Source organism: Rhinolophus hipposideros (genome assembly GCF_964194185.1).
Source record: "Rhinolophus hipposideros genome assembly, chromosome: 11".
NCBI lineage: Eukaryota > Metazoa > Chordata > Mammalia > Chiroptera > Rhinolophidae > Rhinolophus > Rhinolophus hipposideros.
In genome coordinates this window covers 9,385,501-9,408,382 of record NC_138057.1, presented here as the reverse complement: position 1 = coordinate 9,408,382, position 22,882 = coordinate 9,385,501, and the positions used below count along the sequence as shown (strand labels likewise).

At 40.8% G+C, this 22,882-nt stretch overlaps 1 protein-coding gene across 1 annotated transcript in view; it reads left to right on the top strand.

Moving 5' to 3' along the window:
- Positions 1–22,882, top strand: part of ACO1 (aconitase 1) — a 52,965-nt gene that overhangs the window by 4,788 nt on the left and 25,295 nt on the right. Inside the window, exons 2-6 of the mRNA XM_081066044.1 lie at positions 12,300–12,418; positions 13,516–13,684; positions 14,706–14,843; positions 22,135–22,204; positions 22,332–22,515. Coding sequence (XP_080922170.1) covers positions 12,322–12,418; positions 13,516–13,684; positions 14,706–14,843; positions 22,135–22,204; positions 22,332–22,515 — 658 coding nt within the window. The 5' untranslated portion in view covers positions 12,300–12,321. The remainder of the gene's footprint in view (positions 1–12,299; positions 12,419–13,515; positions 13,685–14,705; positions 14,844–22,134; positions 22,205–22,331; positions 22,516–22,882) is intronic.

Below are 22,882 nucleotides of genomic sequence, written 5' to 3'. Positions count from 1 at the left end.
ACTGGTGTTGTAAATTGCTGTTTTACGAGATATCCTGAAGTACAGTTTTTAAGTTTAAAAACTTGTTACCCAAGACTGCTTCCCTGTGATCCTATTTTTATACAGAAAGAAAGCCTGTGCACGAATGTATGCACAGGACATAGACAGAGGCAAACATCTGTCAAACGCTGAGTGCTTTTCTCTTGGTGGTGGAGTATAGTTGGATTTTAAATTGTCTTCACTTTGCTTATCAATATTTTCTAGCAAGTATTAAATCAGTATTAAATTTGATGTGACACGTATTAAATGTGATGAGACCAAAAATGCCCCCTCCAGTTACTGGTGCCCATCGTACATTGAGAACAGCAGGGTTGCCTTCATTTTTCTTTGATGGACGGAGCATCAACTTGCCTTTGTGCAAATCCCTGCTGCTTTCTTTCTCCCAGTGAGAAGTGGAAAAATAAGTGCAGAGGGAGAATAATGGGGAACCGAAAATGGGCACGCTGTCAGACTGCAGTCATGTGCTGTGCTACTTCCCCGTAGCGTAGCGTGGGCTCCAACCTCGGCCCCCGCTCTCCCTCCAGCTGACCCAGAGGTTAGAAAGTTCTTCGTCAGGTTAGCAAGCATCACCTGAGAAGCCATCAGCTGACCATCTCCCTAGATCAACGGGCCTTCATTTCTTCCTCAGCTATTTTAAATGGGAAACTTCAGACATACAAAGTGCAGTAGAAGCCCTCAGCTTCGTCAACTAGGAACATTAACAGTTGACCAATCTTGTTTCATCTATACCTTCCCTCAAACTTACTTGTTTTTTCCTCTGCGGATAGTTAGTATCTTCACTTTCAACTGTGTAAATTAACAAAAAACCATTCTTCTTGTGTCTTTTCAGTAACAAGCATGTTCTGACTGCTGTAGCAAAACCTTTACACTATCCCACCCTGACGTTTGTCCCCCGACCCGAATCATTGAGAACGGACCTTGAATGCTTGCTAGTGTCCTGCTTCTCGGTGCTGCTGCATTTGCTCTTCTCTCTGTCTTAATCGGTCTTCCCTATTTCCTTCTCCCACTTCTCTGTAAAATCTTTCTGAAGTCCCCTAATTACAGCTGTCTCTTTCCTGTGACCTTTCTGATGATCCTTATCATACTATCGTGATTTGTGTGCTTGTCTTAGTCTCTTGGGTAGATTGTACTCTGTGTAAAAGGAAGGAGTTTTCCTGATCTCCTGTATTACTTAGCAATGCTTACTGCAAAGACGATGCTCAAGAAATAGATACTAAATTAATTTATATTAAGTTCATTGGAGGAAAAGTTTTATTATAAAAGAAATGTATCATATTGAAAGAAAAACTTACACATAACTGCCTAGGACCAGGAACTCACCTGCAAGAATTTTAAAAGATTTTAAAGAATGGTGACGAAAAGACTCTTCTAAAAAGGCAACTTTTGTGAAGAAAATATTTTTCTTTATGGTCTGTTGTCAATTTTTTTTTCAAATATATGTCTGGAGGCTTTAGGTCTTCTCAGATTGTACAATGTTTTTCCCCCCAGTAGATAAGAGTGACTCTGGCTGTATTCTAGAATATGTATTGTGTTTTAAAATGTAGATTCAAATCTTCAGTAAAAGAAATAGGCTACATTTAGGACCCTCATGCCCCATGAAGTAAATTGATGCCAATCTCATGAATAATGGTAGTTCACAGGCGGAAAGTTCCCAGTGTACACTGTGCTTTCATCCGTTACTTTGTTTAGTTATCACAGCGGCCCTTGAGAGCTGGGCAGAGCAGTGTTACTATAAATCTGCAAAGAAGTAAAAACAGGGAGATAAAGTGAATCTTGTCTATGGCAGAAGATGGCAGAGTGATTTTAGTACAGGTTGCAAACCGAAGGGCTTAGAGATTAGATGTTGCAAACATGCAAAGACCGGAAACTGTCTTTCTAAGCATTATATGTCTGTGGGAGACAGACCAGGTTCTTGGGGTAAGTATGTATCCCTGAATGCCATGGAAGTACTAAAGTGATGTCACACTCTGAAACAATCATTTCTCACAGTCTGCTTTAGTCTTGGTTGTAAAAATTAATCTGCCTTCTTATGTAATTAACAAGGCTGCTGTGCGTGAGTGCCGGCGTGGTTCTCTCGCAGTCTCCTTCTTCACCTAAGGAGAACTCTGGGCCTGCCCATCTTTGAATAGCGTGACTTGCCCAGGCTATTGCTCAAACAGACATTTATGGAGGACTTAATTATCTTTTATTCCCATCATCCTTTTATGATCATTATTGTAAAATTATCGAGCATAGTACATGTTGTGGCATAGTTCATGAAGAAAGAATGTCAGTCTAAGAAAGTATCCCGCCTACGTGATCACCAGGTTTGAAGTTTTGGTTGAGAAGAGGTGACTCAATCTTTGCTGACAGCTGTTACAAACAAGAGCTGTGCTGGGGCAGACATAGCAAAAGTACCATTCTGTGGTAGTGATGGGATCAAGACCAGCCGCAGGATTGGTTTTAAGGATGGTATGTTTCATAAAACCTTTGTTTGCTCAGATAAGGAATCAGTCACATTGTAAGTGCTTGATGGTGTCTATATTATTGACACCAACCCATCCTTTCAAAGTTATCTATCCTACACATTTTGCCAAAATCAAGGATATTTTAAGGGAAATAGAGGTTAACAGGCTAGTCCTCACATATGTACCTTAGAGTGTGACCGTTGTTTTAAAGTGAGATTTAGTTGTTTGAAATCCATTTGGTTAACTTGGGACTTTGTTGAGAAGTGATGATAAAATGCTATCACTTGTGCTGCCTACCGGGAGTTAGTGTGGTGCAAGGGAGTGGGCCCTGGCCTTAGGGGGCCATGCGCCAGCCACAAGACCTTGGCAAGTTACTTAACCCCTCTGATCCTCAGTCTTCAAGCCTGTAAAATGGGGTGTTAATGCCTTTCTCACAGAGTTGCTGAGGGATCACATTAAGCAATGTGGGTGAGATGCCTGGCATCCCACAGACACTCGGCACATGTCACCAGGCTCCAGTGCTTACAGCGTGATATAGCACCCATGGCATAATGCCTAATAATTGCTGCTTTTGAACTTAAGTCCCAACCCAGACCTCCTGAGCTCCAGACCCACATGTGCTGTTGGACGTTGTCATCCCAAATTCACCAGATCTAAAACCAGCATCCTGGTACTCATCCTGGGCATTGGCTCTGCCAGGTTGCCCAAATGGGGGACATAGGAGCCATCCTAGACCTCTCTTCAATACTCAACCTCAGTCCATTCTGCAACCTTAACTCTTCCTGGGCTCTATATCCTTTACTCCTTTCTCTGACTTGACTGTAACAGCACCATAACCTGCCTCCCTGACACGCCAGTGCAGCATCCTTCCCCGGAGTCAGTGCCCACCACTGCCAGAGTGATTTCGGAAAGCCCGATCCGCTCTTGAAGATGCCAGCATAGAATCCTTTAATGGTGCGTCCTTGTCTGCAGGATAAATCGGAACCTTTCTGCATGTGCTGTTTTTCTGCCCAGAATATTCTTTCCCTGACTGCCTCCCTCTGTGTCCTTCTGGAAGACTCGTGCATGGTATTGCCTGTACCTGGAGGTCTTCCTGACCCCGCCCATGCTGGATTAGGGGCTGTCTCTGGAGGCTTCTTTGTCACTCTCCCTCCACCACTGTTGTAGCATGGACTGCACGATGCGGTCATTACCTCCTGCCCGGTCTGTGTGTGACTGAAGGGCAGGGGGACTTTTATCCCTTTATCCTGGTGGTCCATAAATGTCAGAGGTATAAATGAACCTGTGTCAGTCCCTTCTCTTAGACAATCCAGAGAAACCCGGGTACAGATGTGTCATGGTTTAATGCAACTCTATTACTTGTCACATCTTCAACCCAATGAAATGCCGTTGCATAGAGATGTCATGCCACTGTGTGGCCACTGAGATGGCACTAGTTGCTTAAGATCTGAGTCTGATGGGCTTGGGTTTGAGTTCCAGTTCTCCCTTTCGAAGCACCAGCCATCTGGCTTTTGATTTCTAGCTTCTAAGCACACAGCTGTACTGCTGTGGGGAAAGGATGTGCTGGTCCAACCAACAACAGGAGCACTGGGTCCTCCTGGCAGTTGACTTTCTTCTGGAAAATCAATAAATATATGGGTGTATACCTCAAGCTTCTGGGGACTTGACTATCATGAGTCATCATTCTTGAGTCCCAGCAGTTCTGAGGCGGGTGGGGGTCGATGACCTCAGAAACTTGGTGATTCCATAGAGATAAATGCTGCCCTGAGAGACCTCTGGCAGCCTGACACCCACCCTTTTGTGGTGACACTCTTTCTAATTCCTAAAATTTGAGTTAGACAAGTTCATGGCCAAGAATCTACAAAAGGAGTTCAGGATCTGGAGGAAATCATGCAGCTTTCTTTAAAGAGTGGATATCCACAGGGCCTGCTCTGTAACACTTTAACAAATTGCACTTGCCCGCCCCCTTCAACCTCTGCTCACAAGAGTTAAGTGCAGTAGGATTTGATTGGGGTTTCTGCAGTTGATGGGGGGTTGCTGCAGGGTAGGGGTCCCACATTCCAAAAAGGGGCTGAGGAGTGACCTCAAGGAAGAAGGGAGGTGGTCAGGCGCAGGGCTCCGGCTGGGTCAGGATACCTGGTTCCGACGCAGCTCTGCCCTGCTTCTGCCTTTACTTCCTGGCCAAATGTTTCATGACCCCACAATGACTTTCTTTTCTCTGTGCATCTCTGGAATTGTTGTCAAGTTCACCAAGACTTTTTTCCGAAACTGTTTCTATTAGCCCACAAGTGATACCCAAAACTGAAAATGACTGTTTTTGTTCTTTTGAGTTAGTGCTAATGCAATTAATAGAAAATGAGCTTAAAGGATGTGTTGGGTTAGCTTTTGGGAATCGCATGTGGTGTTGTCTGTCCTGGGCCAGCGAGCCTAGAATGGGGGCTTAAAGAGGCGGGGGCTCAGAGATGAGAACATTTGGTCACCAGAGACCAGCTTAGTGTCACTCGCTTGGCCTGTCTGGCAGACAGGCAGTTTACAAAAGAAATTCAGATGTCTGACAGATGGAAAAGTATGCATCTTCACTACCAATTAAAGAAATACCCAAGAGTAGCTTTTTAATCTCTCAGTTTGGCAAAAACTGAAGACGAAATTACGTTGCCTGGTTTAGGCAACTCCATTCATTGTTTCAGAGGAGAGTCATACAACTGGTACAGCCTTTCCCAGGCAACCTGGTACTATGTAACAAAGTGGAGACAGGCAAATCCTTTTACCCAGCTGTTGTACTTCTAGGAATTGAAAGCTAGGAATTTGTTTCAAGGAAATGGATTAGGAACCCACTCAAAGAAGTGTGTACAAAGGTTGCAGCATTGTTTGAAGGTTAATATTTGGGAACAACCTAAGTAGAGATGGTCCCCAACTTATGATGGTTCAACTTAAGATTTTTTTTAGTTGACTGTGATGTGAAAGCGATCCACGTTCAGTAGAAACCATACTTCGAATTTTTGATTTTGATCTTTTCCCAGGCTAGCAGTATGCGGTATAATACCCTCTGATAATGCTGGGCAGCAGCAGCGAGATGGTTTTGCCCAACTGGAGGCTAATTTTAAGTGTTCTGAGCATGTTTAAGGTAGACCAGGCTAAGATATGATGTTCTGTGGGTTAGATGTATTAAATGCATTGTTTACTTCCGATATTTTCAACTTGATGATGGGTTTATCGGGATGTAACCCCATCATAAGTTGAGGAACATGGGTATTTTATTTAGTAAGGATGTAAATACTGAGCACCTGTTTCTTTGTGTAATATTTTTAAAGTTATCACCACCCAAGAAAATGTGGTTCAGCAACAAGCTTGGTATCCTGCTGAAATTGCAGAGGGAGTAAAGAGGGCTGGGGGTGGGGGTGAGAAGGGACGGGGTTCCAGATTGGTATGTTTGACTCGTATGAGAATAGAGCTGTCCATCTAAATTTAAATATGAACCATTAGTAGATTTTCTTCAGAACCATTTCACTGCATTGGTGGATAACAGAGGACATGTTTTGGGGAGCAAGGTGGATTTATCTAAAGAATAACACAAATTTACTTTCACATAAATCGTCATCAGACATTATTAAAGAAAGAACTGCATATTGTAGTTTCAAAACCTTTGTAAACTGCTCTATCTTCCTTTCAAAAAACATTGCTGAAGATGTCAAGTTCTCAATTTACAGACACTATGCCCCTTCCTAGTATATGAAGTATCCTCTAAAGGTATTTATGTAAAAATTTTAAATGACGGCTCCAGCTTTTTAAAAAGTAAATAATAAATGAATCCATGCTTGTGGGAAATTGAATTTGGATTATATTCAGAGGTATAGAACATAAAAAGTTAAAGCCCTCCCCCACTTAAGCAATGTATTCTTCTACTTAGAGATAATCAATGTTAACTTGATTCTATATCTTTTTTGTATGAAAAACAAGTTGCTGAAAATATATAGATACTAGAATCTAATCTAATAGTCTTGAAGGTTTTTAAATTAGATTCTAATATCTGTATTTTCAGCACCTTGTTTTATTTCATTTACTGTCAAGTAATGTGAGTCTTTGCTCGGGTTTCTTATGTTGAATCTGAGTAAGGAACAGTATGTTTGATACTCAAAGTCAATAAAAGTGATTTGCCCATACTCTTCTGCTTCTCTTGGAATAAACTGACCACCCAGGGCAGATAGTCAAAACTTAACCATAAGTCATTTTCCCAAAGTTTAGCTATCAGTCAGTTCTCTGAAAATCTGAACCACATAGGAGGTTCGGTAAATGACTATAGAACCAACTCATAAAAGTTTCAGAAGACTGAGATGCCTAAGTAGTACTTTTTTCATCTCTACTTGTGAAAGACTTTAAGTAGTTTTTTTTTTTCCTGACAGAAATTTGCATTTCATTAGAGAGGAAATCAGCTATATTTTCTTCTATATTCCTGTGTCCCCAGGCAGTCATTTTTTTTTCAGAACCTCTCTTTTCCTCATGGGGGAATGTTACATGCTCTCCAGGGTTCTTTACAGAAGGCTCAGTATTTTCTGATTCCCTCTCATCACCTCATCATCTAAGGTGAACATGTCCCTAAGGCGGAGGTGGCGGCTAAAGCCATGCCAATTATGCACACAGGAAGGTGCCTCTACAAGTCCCCTGCAGGTGTCCTAACTTGAGGCCAAAAGGTCAGTTGGCAGCAAGACTGTCTGTGGTTGGGGAGGAACCCCAGCTTTGAACTCTCTCCACCATCTAAGATCTGCCTGCCTGTGCCTAATATGTAGTATTTTTAGTGATTTGATTTAAAAATCTGGTGTTCGACACTCCTTTCCCACCCCCATTCTTCTCTGTACAAAGTGTGCAATGTGAGGATCATGACATTGTACAAGTCACCCAGCTGGTATTTCTGGAAGGGTTAGCTCTGAAAGACACTGATACTCTATCAAATAATTGTCCTGACTTTCAGAATGTTGACTAGGTGTAGTGTAGGTATCTCTTTTTGGATTCTTTTTGTATAAGAACTATGCACGTGTCCGATGTGATTGACTGATCAGCATACCAAGCTTTCTTGTTGGACAGGTTCTGTATGAGCTCCAACCTCGCTGCTAAAAAGATAGCATTGCCCCTTCTCTCTTTTTCTTTAAATCACTTTTTTCGTTTCCTTTTTCCTTGTTTTCTTTGTCTCTTTAACGTTTTTTTTTTCCCTTCCTGGCAGCACTATCTCAGTTCCTGGAAGAGAAAAGGCAGCAACCCAGGCATATTTCCATGCATACTAACTCTTCCCCCTCCTCAAAAAGAAAAGATAGGATAACACGCCACATTCTCCTCCAAGATCTACACTGACTGTCTCTTTTGTTAGTATTGAATGGGGATTAGATAAAACCGCGGGGGGGGGGGGGGGCACATAGGAGCAAAGCACAGCAAGGGTTGATGGGAGAGAAGAAAAGAAAGGAATTGAAACAGGGTCTGTGCTTTATGTGAATGTGGGAAGTAGGCAGGGCTCCCTAGCCAGTTGGGAAGATTCCTAGGTGAAACCCGAGTCTTGGGATAATTTTGGCATTGGCAGGAGCATGGCATTACTCGAGGTCTGGGGATGGGGTAGCACGCTAACCAGGGTAAGGCCGACCCGGGAAGCACCCACGATGCCGAGTCCACTTTGGGTCTGGACCATTCCCAGGCCAGAGGTCTTTCCCCTCATACCCTCCTCGGAACGCTGTTGTTGTGGCTTTCTCGTGAGATCACAAAGCGGGAACTCCTATATGGGGATTTGAGACAAAGGAGATAGTATGAACAGAACCTTGGGGTAGCTCTGATTTCCAGAGCCCTGTTTCCCAGCTTCCAAGCAAATCCACTTTCTGAGTTGCCAAAACACAGCTGCTACTCTTTCCACTGACCTGTGGCTCAGTAAAGGGTGGCAGGGACATGTATAATATTAGGTGGGTGCAAAAGTAATTGCAGTTTAAAAGGTTAAAAATAATTGCAGGTTAAAAAAACCGCAGTTACTTTTTCACCAACCTAATAACAATGCCTGGTTCAAACCAAGGTGCTATGGTAGGCGACCCCCAAAAAGAAGTACTCCAGTTTCAAACTGAGTCTTGTGGGAGCATTTCTCAGGCCCGTGAGTCACTTCTGGCCTTTTTCAGCTCGTAGGATTGGTTGGTGACCTCCAGCCAGCATCCTCTTCAGAATGGGAGCTGCTGCTTCCAGAGAGACAGTGGGGCGGGTGGAAAGAGCCAGAGTTCAAAACCTAGCTCTGCCTCTTACTAGATATATCATATGCCCTTAGGCAACTTTTTCCATCCCTCAGTGCTACAGTTTCCTCAGCTGTAAAGTGGGAATAATGATATGCTCTCATTTACGGAGATGTGGCCAAAGTTAAGGAGATCGCATAAAGAATTTTGTGTATGCTGATGGTACTTAGTAGTAACTGGCCCCTCTCTTCCTTTACTTCTGCAAGTAGAATTTGCTTAGTTAATGTAGAGAAACCAGACAATGACCGAGTTTCTAAGGAAAAGGGGAGGCGCACAATAGAGCACTCGACACAAGCCATTTTCTACAAGGGTCATATTGATAACTATATGCGTCCTGAAATAGCAGCTGGCTTTGTAGGGTGGTGGGAACAGCAGGAATTGTGTAAGGCTTCCAAATTTATGCCCAGGGCATTTGTAAACCACAGAGGGGTTAAGTTGACACATTTTGTCTTCGCTGTAGTATGGCAGTTACCGGTACAATTTAGCACCTGGTTTAACCATAGAATTTTGGCAAACTTGGAGCCCCTGGCCCCTTCACGACTTGACACAGAGATAGGGATGATTCAGAGACTTAAGTCTTTTTAAAGATGTGAGTGACCCTCCCTGCCTGGTTCTACAAGGATTTACCACCTCTTCCCCTGGCTTGGGTTTATCTAAAGAGTAAAAGTCACAAATTTACTTTTAAATAAATCCTCATGACCTATAGCCTCTGTGGAGACAAACTTCTGTTTGATCCGTTTTCGAGGCAGACAAAACAACAGTTTTACCATTTCAGTTGCTACTGTTTGGGTGGAAAAGTTAAGTCTGGGGCATTTAAAAGTCTGGGGCATTTAAAAGTCTGGGGCATTTAAAAGTCTGGGGCATTTAAAAGGCATTTTTGCCTTTTAAAATTTATATCTTCTTCAGAATTCCAGTCAGTGGGATGATTAGTTTCATTTTCTGAGCCCACAGATTTGTAAACTCCTTCTGCAGATGAGCTGGCCTGTTTCTTACTAAAAAGTGTATCTATATGGGCTTTTTTCCTCCTGATTGGCTCCTCATTTAGTGGGGATGAATAACAAATTGTTTGCATCTGTGCGTCACTTCATCTTAAATGCCTCTCCCCTCAAAAACTAAAGCCACAGTCTTCCCTCCCAAAGCTGTTGTAACATTCTTCAACCCTCCACACCCGGAGTTCTTTTGTATTTCTTCTCCCCCTTAGTGATTCCCCATTCACTCAGCAGCAATTTTCTGTAAATTTTGCCTTTGTAAATTTTTCCTCTTCAGCTTTTAGTCCACCCACTACTTTTTTTCCATTTTTCCAACTGCTGCCTTCCAGTTGCCTGCCCAGGTTCCCTCTCACCTCCACCCTTTCCCTAATTTCCTACCTGATTTTTCTCTCTCTGGTTACCCTACCATTCCTCTGCCAGGTTAGGTTGGGACACAGGCCACCAGTCAAATAGGGTCCACACACGTGTTTGTGGTTTGGCCATCTTGCTACAGCCCCAAACAGTAGTTTAGAAAAATTTAGTTACCAACATTTACAAATCAAGAGAGTGCATATAAAAATCCAGATGACCAGACTCGCTTGAAAAATTGGATGTGTCAACATTGGTATTTCTGTATGCAGACCTTGACTGGAGCTAAATGGCTGCCGCTCCCTTAGACAGGCACACCCTACCCAGGCCTCCTTGTCCCTCTGCAGCCGCCTTCACTTACGTAGGTTCCCTTCCTGAACCTTGGAGACATTTGGGTTGTGAATCCCTCTCCCCTTAAGACATGGCCTCCCTTTTTCACACACCTTCCACAATACCTCACTGACTCCTGAATTAAGATAAGTTCCTTACCTCTCACTCTGCAGTGGCCAGCATTGACTCTCAAACTGAACATGTGTAAGACACACTTGGAGACTGATTCCTGCCGCCTCCCCCCAATCAATTCTGATTTGATAATTCAGGGGGGGATACTCAGAAATCTGTACTTTAACAAGAAAGATCCCCAGGTGATTCTAATGCAGGGCGTCTAGGACACATACTTTTATAAACACAGTTCCGGTATGTTCTAGCATCCCTGGCTAGCCTTTCTTTAGTTTCAGTTCCAGAATTCCTCAAGAAGGAAGTCGATTGGCCCAAACTGGGTCAGATACCTTTCCTCTCCCCACAAATGGCAGCCCCTGCAAAGACCACATGGGACTGGGGGAAAGGCAGTCCCAGCACAGACGCCCTGGCACACCATCCTACTCTTTCCTCGGGATTCTCTTGTCCCGCTACAGGTGTCTGGCTTGTCCTCCCACTCTAGTGACTCCAGGAAGGCACAGGCCGCTTCTCAGTCAGCTGCCTCTCCCCAAAACTAACTAGGACTGGACTTTAGACAAAGTAGAGGTACAAATACCTATTTCTTTTTAAACTTTTAACGAGTTTTCAAAACGTTATGTGTGTACACAGTTAAAAATGCAAACAATACAAAAGGATATACAGTGAAATCTAAGTCTTCCCCCCAAGTCCTGATTTGAGGCCCCTGTCCCTCTTAAAGGAACCAGTCCCTTTTATGCCTTAATGAAGACATGGGCCTGTCTGTGGAAACAAGGCCCATTCTTAATTCTTTATCTCTTCAAATAGTTGTTTCCTATACATGTTGGGTTGTGTTTTTTTTTTTCATTTTACAGTAATATGTTGGTCATCCCAAAATTATGTTGAATATTTAAATATTTACTCATAAAAACCCTGGATTAAGTAGGGAAATGTTGCTATTTTTATTTAAAACGAAGACTATTGGGGAATGGATTGATGAAAGGACTTGTGCCCAAGGGGCAGGACTAGAAAGCATGTTTTATGACTCCCACCCCAATGTGTTCTGCTCTAAGTTGTATAGTTACTTGAAATCACTGTGTATCTGTGTAGAGGCCAGGTACAGTGTCCTCCCTTGTTTACTGCTCATAATTTATAAAAAGATACCTGAGAAGTCCTGCCCAGAGCTGGGGTAGAGGGTCCCCTGCAGACACATCTGGGGAGTTTGGGCCTCAATGCCAACACAGTGTTCCTTAAAGATAACCTGATATGAACACGTTGTTGCTACTACGTGCAAAAGTGAGACTTCTAACCCTTTTAACTTAAAATGCTTCACAGACTGTGAACACAGAATACAGCTGCTTTCACGGCTTCACTTCCAAAGTTCACATTCTATGCAGTTGCGTAATGCCGCCTGCCCCGCACCCCTTACCTCCTGTCGAGAGAGGCGTGAGTCCAGCCCAAAGGTCTGTTCAAGATTTACCATGAGACACAACCTTCATTTCCCTTCTTTCTATTTCTATCAGTGGAAGAATGTTGGAAAGTTGTAGAAATAAGACAAAAGAAATTGGGGATTTTAAGCTCTCTTGCTCACTTTCACAATAGCTTCACAGAAGCCTATTTTCTTAGCCAAGGATATCATTCTTATATTCATTTATGTCCCACCTGCCCCCTCCTTTGAAAAGATAATGAGTGATTCTTGAAGTGAGTCTGGACCCTAATTGTTAAAGAGGGTAAAGACTCATCAGAATAAATGAGGTCCAGGGTAGAAATCAAATGTCCTCGTTCTTTTGCAGGGACACGTGACTGTCAGGAACCATGAGCAACCCATTTGCATACCTCGCTGAGCCTTTGGATCCTGCACAACCAGGAAAGAAATTCTTCAATTTGAAGAAATTGGACGATTCAAGATATGGTAGGTACCACATACTAACAATTGTCACCCTAATAAACTTTAATTGAAAAAAAAAGATATGGTAGGTACATGGCTCTATTATATAATTGCTCTGACGGCAGTTGGAATCTCATTTGCATAATAATTATGCTATGTAATTAGCTTTTAGGGGAGTTGAAAGAGGGACCAACAGAGAATGTCTGAATGGTCTGGAATTAAGCTTTACACACACACACACACACAGCTTTCTTACATTGCTCATTTTAAGTAGATAATAATGATTATGTACACGTAGCATTTATATAACATTTTGTAGTATATAGATTATGTGTGCATATGTATTACATAATTTAATCTGAATAACAATCCTAGAGGTCATGTTTATAAAATGTAAGAAGTCCTGAGGAAGCTGACTCCCCAAGAGGGTCAATGACGTGGTAACAATTATGTGCGTAGCAGAAGAGGACAAAAACACGTCTATTATTATTCCAAAACCTATGCTTTTCTACCTTTACACTCATGTCTTTTCCTAATAATATTGGTGAATAATTTTTATATATTAGGATGGAACACTTTCTTTCTAAATAAACAAAGTAATTTTTCTCATGAATTACCACTGTTTTATCCGAGGAACCCCAGTTACCAGTGGTCACACTACATGCTGTGACTATACTTTGGTTTTTGCTACAATAATTCTAAAGGAGTTATTTTCTCATTTCTTAAACACGAGTTTTCATAAGAAATATTACTCTGTGTTTGTATTTTTGTTTAGGCTAACACAGAATACAGTAAATATCTATACTGATTTCTTTCATGACGACTTACGGGAAACCCTGTTATTGGAATCCAAGGCAAGGCAACCATTTATTATGAAAGAATTTTAATACTTTATTTTTGCCGAGTCTGTGGGTATTTCTAGTACTGAATGTGACCTAAACCCATTCAGTATCTTCATATTTTAAACGTTTGAGATCAGTTTATATTTATCCTCTTTTCCTGTTGGAAGAATAGGGTGATGCCTTGTAACAAGTTTACATAGAGATTGACTTTAAAGAGCTCTTATAATAAGGTGTCTCATGGTTTTTGTTTGTTTCGTTATGCCTTCTCCTTTATCCTAGGACACTTGCCATTTTCTATCAGAGTTCTCCTGGAGGCAGCCATTCGAAACTGTGATCAATTTTTGGTGAAGAAAAATGACATTGAAAATATCCTAAATTGGAATGTCATGCAGCATCAGAACATAGAAGTGCCATTTAAACCTGCCCGCGTCATCCTGCAGGACTTTACGTGAGCCTCCTGTCACTTCACTCTTCTTCTCTGCCTCCCTTGTCAGCCTTTAAAGAAAGCTTAAACACCCACAGATACATACACACACAGCCACACGCACGATGACTATATAATTTATCAACCAATATCCAGACAACTGTTGAACACAAAAGGGGGCTACTCATCCCAGACAGCAAGAGATTGTCACAGGCAAATCGGAATGCGTGATCACTCTGCCTTTTCCAGTGGCAGAGGTCATTGTCTTTCATGTAGGAGCTCGTAGTTCTAGGTATACTGGTGAAAGGTGAAAGACGGAGCTGTCTTGGAATCTTTTCTCCCCCAAGCCCTGTTGCCCAGGGAGGCAGATTTCAAACAGCTGTCCTTTGAACACGGACATGATGTGTAGTTCACAAGGCCTGATCCATTGCTTTTAAGCCTCGGTTTACATCCTGCTATTTCCAGGAATCGTCTTTCCCCATCAGGCCTCTTTTTTGAGACAATACTATCTTTCCCTTTTTAAATGATGTTATTTTATTCCTTCTAGAGATCAAATTTCATTTTTCTAGAGAAGATCACCCAAATGTTATACTCTGATATAATAAAAAGGAAGGATTCACTTATAAATTTTATTCACAGCCTAGTTTTCTGCATTATATCCATTTCTTTAAATTTGGTTTGAAGTTGAAGGTATGATTGTATGTCTTCTCCTGGTCATTGTCAACCGACAATGGGAAACTGTCATGGCAGTAAAAGTTCCAGAGTTTTTAAGCACCAGCTTTCCTATAGTTTCTCTCTTTCGACCACATAAGTTGTTAACTTGAATGTAGTGATAAAGTTGCATATAGAGCTATCGCTCAGTTGTGGCACATTTCTACCTACGTGATTTCTGCTCAAGGAAGTGTGTTTAGAAACTTTCATTTTTCTAAGTCATTCATTGTTAGCTCCTCCCATTGCTAATTTTATTGATGGAGGCAAAAATCTGAAAAACTCAATTACACCTATTTAACAGATTTATTTTCCCCTTGATTCCTTCTTTTCTTAGGGGTGTGCCAGCTGTGGTTGACTTTGCTGCAATGCGTGATGCTGTGAAAAAGTTAGGAGGAGATCCCGAGAAAATAAACCCTGTCTGTCCTGCTGATCTTGTAATTGATCATTCCATCCAGGTTGATTTCAACAGAAGGTGAGAGATTAAGATGAATACCTGGGTTTCTGCTTTGTTCAAAATTGTGGAGTGCAAGTCTTTTTGTGTGTGTATGTAGTTAATGTAAAAGAAGAAACTCTTTAAACAGTATATTTAGGAAAACTCAAACTTAATATAGATAGATGTTCCAGTGAAGATTTTTTAGGGGGTGAATTAAAAAAACTTTCTCTGTTTACTGCTTGAGTGGGAACAGCCTATGTTTAAATTCAGCTTGAAGTCTGGGTAAAAAAAACACATGAATTTCTGCCTTGAAAGCTTTTCAATATAAGTATGTGTTTGACTTCAAAAGAGTTTTGTGTTTTTTTAACCACTGGACCTTATTCCTGTTTTGATCCCAAGTAACTATTTCAAATCTGTCTATCTCTGTCTCTCTATGTGGGTGGGTTTCCGTAATGCCTATCCCTTTCTTTTCCTTTGTTCATTTTCTTCTATTGTTTGGGATATCTGCTTCTCTCTTCCTGCCAAAATCCTACCAAAAACCGTAAAATCTCAGTGACAGTCAACAATAAGAATTTATTTCTTACACATCTACAAGTTGGTTGGGAGGTCCACTGATTTCAGCTGAGCTCAGTGAGGCAGGTCTGCCTCGTCCAGCCCTGGCTGTGTTGGCTGTTTACATTGCACTGCACATCTGCTGGGCAGCTGCGACAGTGCCATTCCATGTGTGTTGCTTTTGGGGGCCCAGGCTAAAGGAGAAAGCAGCCATCTGGTGATCCCAGAGGCTCAAGAGGGTAAGCAGGAACCCACAATATATTGAGGCCTAACATAGGATCTCTTCTAGTCACAATGAAAATAATCAAAGCAAGTCACACAGTTAAGCCCAGAATCAGAGGAGAGACAGTACATACTGCATCTTTGTAGAAGTAACTGCAAGACTACACACAAGGGAGGGCAACCACGGTCTGCTACAAGGCTGGTACCTTACCCTAGAAGAATAACTAGATAAAGTTATTATTACCAGTGCTCCGTGAAAAAAGAAATAATGATTCTGCATAAAATGCTGGGAAAATTAATTACTTGGTAGAGGGAGCGGTTCATAAGAATTAAAGTATTACTATTTTAAAAATTAAATCATCAAAAAATTTGGAAGAAAATTTAGGAATATAAGTGTCAAATGTCTTGGGAAAGACCTTTCTAGGTTTAGAAACCAGGGGGAAAATCTATAGAATTAAGAACTTCAAAGTTAACAAGAAATAACTTTTTTTTTAAGCTTTATAACAACCTTTTATTTTAATTACATCTATTCATTCTTTTTTTTTTATTAGTTTCAGGTGTACAAAACAATGTAATAGTTAGACATTTGTAACCACAAGATTGCCACGGGGATACGAAGGACAGTTTGGGGAATATAATCAATAATGTTGTAAAAATTTTATAGGGTATCCGATGGACACTTGTCTAATTAGGGAGACCACCTCAGGGAGAGTGTAGATGCCTGATCACTGCGCTCTACACCTGAAGCTGAATAACAGGAAACAATTTGAAAAATATTTCCAACAAATATGACAAAGGGTTAATATCCTTAATATATAAAGAGTTTGTAGTAAAAATAGTAAAACCCAGCAGATGCATGGGCAAAGGAAAGTGGACATTTTACAAAAAAAGAAAATGCAAATGGTAAACAGTATATAAAGCCTTTTCAACCTTACAAGTCATAAAAAAGTAAATTAAATCCTTGAGATACCATTTTCTCTTATCAATATAGTTAAGATTAGAAAATAAACATTATTAGTTATAAAGGTGTCAGGAAGGAGACATTTTTACACAGTGCTGATAGTACTGTAAATTAGAAATGATGAAAGCAATATGTATTAAGATCCTTACAAATTACGATGTCCTTTGTCCTGGAATTTCTACTTCCAAACTTATCCTTAAGTAGATATATGAAATTTTAGAAAAAGCTTAATGATAAATAGTGTTTATTAAAGTATTATTCATAATAATGAAAACCTAGAAGCATCCTAAATGTCCAACAGAGGAGAATGATTTATTAAATTATGGTATATCATTAAAGTGAATTATTAGGTAACTTTTATAGTTGTATTTATAATGGGCTACATGACACGTGGATCATGCTCATGTCAGCTCAGTGAGCCAGCTGTAAAGTGCATGTATAGAGTGACCTCAGCTAGATGAAAGTTATGCAGAGATTAAAAGACTGGAAAGAGAGGTGGTAAACGGGTTGTTTCTGGGATTATAATCGTTCTTTATTTTCACAATTAAAAGCTATTGCTTTACAATAAAACATCATTTAAGAATGCAAAACAAGCTGTTCCAAGGGGAAAAGGGAAACCATTATTTGCTTCCTTGGGGATTTACGAGGGTTCCATATAGCCTCCAGAGAAATGTAGAAATTGGGCATTCTCAAATGAATGTTGCCAATATCCAAACCAGATAAATTCAGGAAAAAGAGAAATCTGCTTTGTCTTTTTTTTTTTTTTTCGTTGATTGACGGTTCTTGGAACAAACAGACTGGATACTTGCCAGTTCTTTCCTTTCCTTTGGACTCTAAATCCATCCTTAGTGAACTTATCTTTTTTTTTTTGTCTTAAATTACATGAGCTCAATTGAATGTTTTGATTTCATAGGGAAGAGTTATACACACACACACACACACACACACACACACACACACACACAGAGTTATCCTATTTGAGACTCAGGATGTTTCTTAAACTTCCACTTCAGAAGTTATAAAAAGTAGCCTCAGAAAATCATAGCCAGCTTTCTCTTTCTCGGAGATTCTCGTTGGTGTGGATGGATTTACCTCATTTTGCTGACCTGGAAGGTGAAAATACTGGTACACACAGAATTGTAATTGTTTTAATGTCTAAAGTCTTTGTACTCACAATTCAAAGAGCTCCTGATGATTAAATAGTTAATGATTCTGGGTCATCACCAAGTTTACTGTGAATTTTTTTTCCTCTTTAACCTTGACATCTAACAACTTTGGTTTCAAATTTTTGTGAACGTTTTTCATTTACACTGTAGTACTGCAAATAGCAAAGTTCAGGAGTGAACTTTGATTCCAAATTGATATCCAAATCTAGCACTTTTTTTTTGTAACTAAAGAGAACATTTCTGTTAAAAACGTTTTCAGTGGTGGTGTTATGTTTTTATTTCTTGAGTTTGGTTTTGCAATTTGACCTCCCAGCCTCTGCTGTCATGTTTGTAAGAAATTAAATGTGATATTTCTTAACCTTTGTGAAACTGTGTGCTGTGGGCTTATTTCCAGCTATTTCCAGAAATTAAATAGAAAAACTGTTTTAGGGGTGGTCGGATGGAAAATTTCTCAGTTAAATATTTCTAAGCTCTTTGCCTGGTTTGAATAATGTTAAGTGGCCTCACACTATCTTTAGGAATTAAGGATGTAACTAACACATTATTGTAATGTTTCACAAAGTTATCTCAGAAATAACCTTTTTTAAAAAATCCCAACAAGAGTATCATAACAATTTGCAATCAGATTTTATGAATGGGAAAACTATCTCCTCTTTAAATACTGTTTGTGAATTTCTAGAGTACCATTAAATAGAATACTTAAAAACTTTGAAGTATGTCCAAATCTGAATTCACATTATGTAACTAAGGAGAAGTTTGCTCTTTAGTCTGTGAGGCCATTCACATTCAGAGACCTTATTAAAAGCTCATTAGATTGGGTAAATTTAGGAAAATTCTGAGTGGAGCAAAAATCTGAATTCTACGTCTGTTTATTCATGCCAATAACTAGAACTAAGTCAATTGAGCCAAGGTTAGCATAATCGATGTTTTGTTTTCATGAGTAAATAGATTTTTACCTGGAATTTACATATCATAAAACAGCTTAAGCATTTCTGACTTCTCCTTGTCCTGTAAATATGTTGTTTATATCAAATGGATGTTCCCAGCAGTCTCTACGGGTAAACACTCCTCTTCCAATCCTACTTCTGCTATGAGAAACTGTGATACCCTTTTTGTGCTGCAGGCAAGGGGACAAAAGATAATGACTGGTTCTCAGCCTACAGCAGAAGCGATGGGGGCACCAGAGCAGGGACCACATATAATTAAGAATACTGTTCCAAAAAATAGAAGAGGAAAAACAAGGAAAAAAACAGAAAGGTGTAAAAAAAAAAAAAAAAAAAAAAGAACAAGAAAAAACAAAAATAAAAACAAAAAATATCAATTAAAAAAAAGAATAACATTCCAAGATGCTTTCCTTATTTTAAAATGAAATCCATTTAACAGAACTACTGTGTGCCAGTATTTGCTCGAGAAACAGGTTAGCTTAGAAGACGAAAGAGATTGGTGACACACAATTTGAATGCAGTGGGTACAAGTGGTGACCACAGGGAAGGGGCACATTGTGCTGACTCGGACCATCAGAGGGTCCTTCAACCAGTGTCACTGATCTGGGTCCGGAAGGGTGCTTACTTACCGCAGGGAGAAGAGCCGGAAAAGGCATTCTACATGGAAAGAAGAGACGTGCAAAGGCATGAGGAAAAGGGTGGGGGGAGAGCATGAAGTTTACAGGGTGTCTGAAGCTGAAGTTTGTTTTTTTGTTTGTTTTTTTTAAGGAGGGTGCAGCTCACAGTGGCCCATGTGGGGATCAAACTGGCAACCTTGGTGTTATTAGCACCATGCTCTAACCAACTGAGCTACCCAGTCACCCCTGAAGCTGAAAGTTTGAATGGGAGGCCAGGAGAGGGCTTATAAAGGAAGCCTGAGGACACAGTGAAGGGCTGTTTTTTTAACGAAGAGTATCTGTGCTTTTATTCAGAAAATGGGGAGCCGTTTGGCAGATTCAAGATGAGTCATGATGATTTGTATTTTAGAAAACTGATTCTGGTGACAGTACAAAAGACAGGTTGAATAGACGGTGAAACCAGTCCGGAGGCTCTTTCTGGAATAAAGACTTCGATAGCTGTCTGCTCAGTGGTAGGACAGGAGGCCATGAGACGAGCTATGGATAAACAGTGACAAGGATGAGCTTTAGGAAAGAAGGCCAAGCATTAGGGTTTATCTATTGAGTGTATAGTGCCCGAGGCACTTCTGGGACAGGTTCCCAGGGTACTTTGTGAATGTGCATCTGGACCTGAGGAGACAGGTAGGAACTGGAGGGATGAAGCCCTTCATGCCCTGGTGAGAAAGTGAAGACGAGTACCTTGGAGATTAGCTGCACCTCATCCAGAGGGTCCAGAGGGTCTGCTGACCTGGGGCTCAGCCATGGTGTTCTGCCGTGTTCTGCTATACCAGAGTCTCTCCTTTCTCTGTTCCTTCCTTTCGCGTTTCTCTAACACGTACACACATTCGCAGACATTCATTCTATACATCAGGGATCAGCAAACTTTTCCTGTAAAGGGTCAGTCGTAAATACTTTAGGCTTTGCTGGCCACATACTGTCTCTGTTTACATGTTCTTCTTCTTGAATCTTTAAAAATGTAAAAATTATTCTTTGAGGACCAAACGCACTCAGGTATTGGGCCTCACTTGGCCTGTGGGCTACAGTTTATGGACTGCTGTAAGGCACGCTCAGGGATTGATTCCATTAAAACAACAACTGACACTATTCCTGGGGAATATTCACATCAAGAGAAAAAGGAGGGAAAAATCAGCATGGTACCTGAACGTGTCTTTTGTAGAGTAAATAATAATCGCATCCAGTTTTTTTCTTCCCAAAGACTGCCTACCCATTTTTATCTGGCTGACTCCCCCTCATCCTTCAGACTACATCAATGTCGTTTCCTTTTGGAAAGCATTCCCGGTCTGAGTTTATGTCCCTTTTGAGGACATGTCATCCTGTACTTCCCGTATCTTGACACTGATAGTCACACTCTCATAATTGCCTGGTGAGTTCTGTACCTCTCACCAGGCTCTGAGCATGTGGCACAAGGTAGGCTCTGTAAATCAGTGAAGGAAAAGGGTGGATATAGCAGATTATAGTGGTTAAAGTAGAGCTCTCAGGGCCATCAGACCTGGGTTCAGATGACAGCTCTGTAATTTATAAGCATCTGACCTTGGACAAGCTATCTAACCCTTCTGTGCCTGAGCTTCCTCTTCTATACATGGGGTAATAATAGTACCTGTGTGAAGGGTTGTTGTGGTGAATGAGTTCGTGTGTGTAAAGCACTTAGAGCCTGTGACAGTCTTGCACTTCAGTTCCTGCTGTTACTATTATTGTGGTGGTGGTGGTTATTACCACCACTGTCAGTACGACTACTACAGGAAGGCAATACGACACAGGGATTTAGAGCATCAACACTGGAGGCAGGCTGCCTGGGTTTCTGTTGCAATTCCACCATCTCTTAGCTGTGTGGTCCGGAGCACGTTTCTCTGTGTTTCAGTTTCCTCTTTTGAAAAATGTGGGTATTAGTTACACCTAACTCTAAGTGTCATTATGGAGACTAAATGAGAAAATAAATGTAAAGCATTTAGAATAGAGGATGGTTCCTAGTAATATCAGTAAGTGTTGGCTATTAAAGAAGTCTGACTTGGGTCGTTCGTAGCCGTTAATTTGACTATCCTTTCCTGTGTTGTCTCAATCCATCATGAGCTCCATCTATGTGCTAAACCTACAAAGCTGCGAGTATGGCTTATTCTGCATTGACTCAAACAGTATAGTTTGATTATAAAAATCCTGGAGAAGCTTCTTTTTTTTTAATTAAAGTTTATTGGGGTGACAATTGTTAGTAAAGGGAAGCTTCTTGATGTCCTGCATTGTCAATGTCATTCCCGACTGAAGGACTTTGAGTAAACCTCAGCATAGAGTCTGGGCTTTCTAGACGTTCTTCGGTGCCCCCATCCTCATGAGCCTCTGTCTGAGAGATAGGAGACTGGGATTCTACAAATGCCTGTCCTCCTGGCTTTGTTTGTTCTCTGTCTCCCAACATAAACTGCCAGCCCAGACATGGCTCAGCCCGGAGAGTTGTTATAACGAGCTTGTGGATGAGAAAGGAGTATAAAAACAAGGGTTCTGTAAATATCTGAACTGCTCTTATCATCATAAATGTCTGAGTCTATTCCTATGAGTCAGATATTATGATTAAATTAGCTTTCACTTAAATTCAGTTAGTATTTTCTACCTACCACGTTTACAGGTTTTGTAGGAATCACTTGAACGAAATTATTATTTTTACTTTTGTTGATTACCTCTCCTGTCTTGTGTGAATGGTTGTATAATACACCCAACAGGCCTGCAGATGAAATTACCATTTTGTTTATTCACCACCAATAAACTTAACGACTCATATTTTAAGCCTTAAAATTTATACATTTAGTTTTTTTTCCCTGGCAGGGCGGACAGTTTACAGAAGAATCAAGACCTGGAATTTGAAAGAAATAGAGAACGATTTGAATTTTTAAAGGTACGAGAGTTTGGTACCATTGGTTGATTCTTTATGTGTGTGGGGTACAAGGGAGAAATGCCAAGGACGTGGGCTGCATGGAGGTACATTAGGCATTCATAGTGTTCTTTCCATTTTTCAATCCTAGTGGGGTTCCCAGGCTTTTCGCAACATGCGGATTATTCCCCCTGGCTCAGGAATCATCCACCAGGTGAACTTGGAGTATTTGGCCAGAGTGGTATTTGATCAGGATGGATATTATTACCCAGACAGCCTCGTAGGCACGGATTCGCACACGACCATGATTGATGGTTTGGGTGTTCTCGGTTGGGGTGAGTTCTCTTCCATATATGTTGCTCTATAGCATGTACCTTAATTTACTTTGGTGCCATTACATCCCAGTAGCATGGGTTTGCATGACCAAGTATCAGAGAGGTATTTTGTCTGTTTTGCTCACTGCTGTATTTCCCGTGCCCAGAAAAGTGCCTCATGCCTATGTTTGGAAGAATGAGCTAGAATAAGGGGTTAGGGACATTTAGAGTAAATGAAAATCACCCAGAGTGTTTGTTAAAAATGGAGATTCCTAAACCCTAGTCCACTTGGTGTGCAGTCAAGGGGATTTTGTTTGATACAGGTGTTTGGAGAATACACTTGGAGAAACACTTATTTAAAATTCTATAGAGGGAAATACAAGAAAGG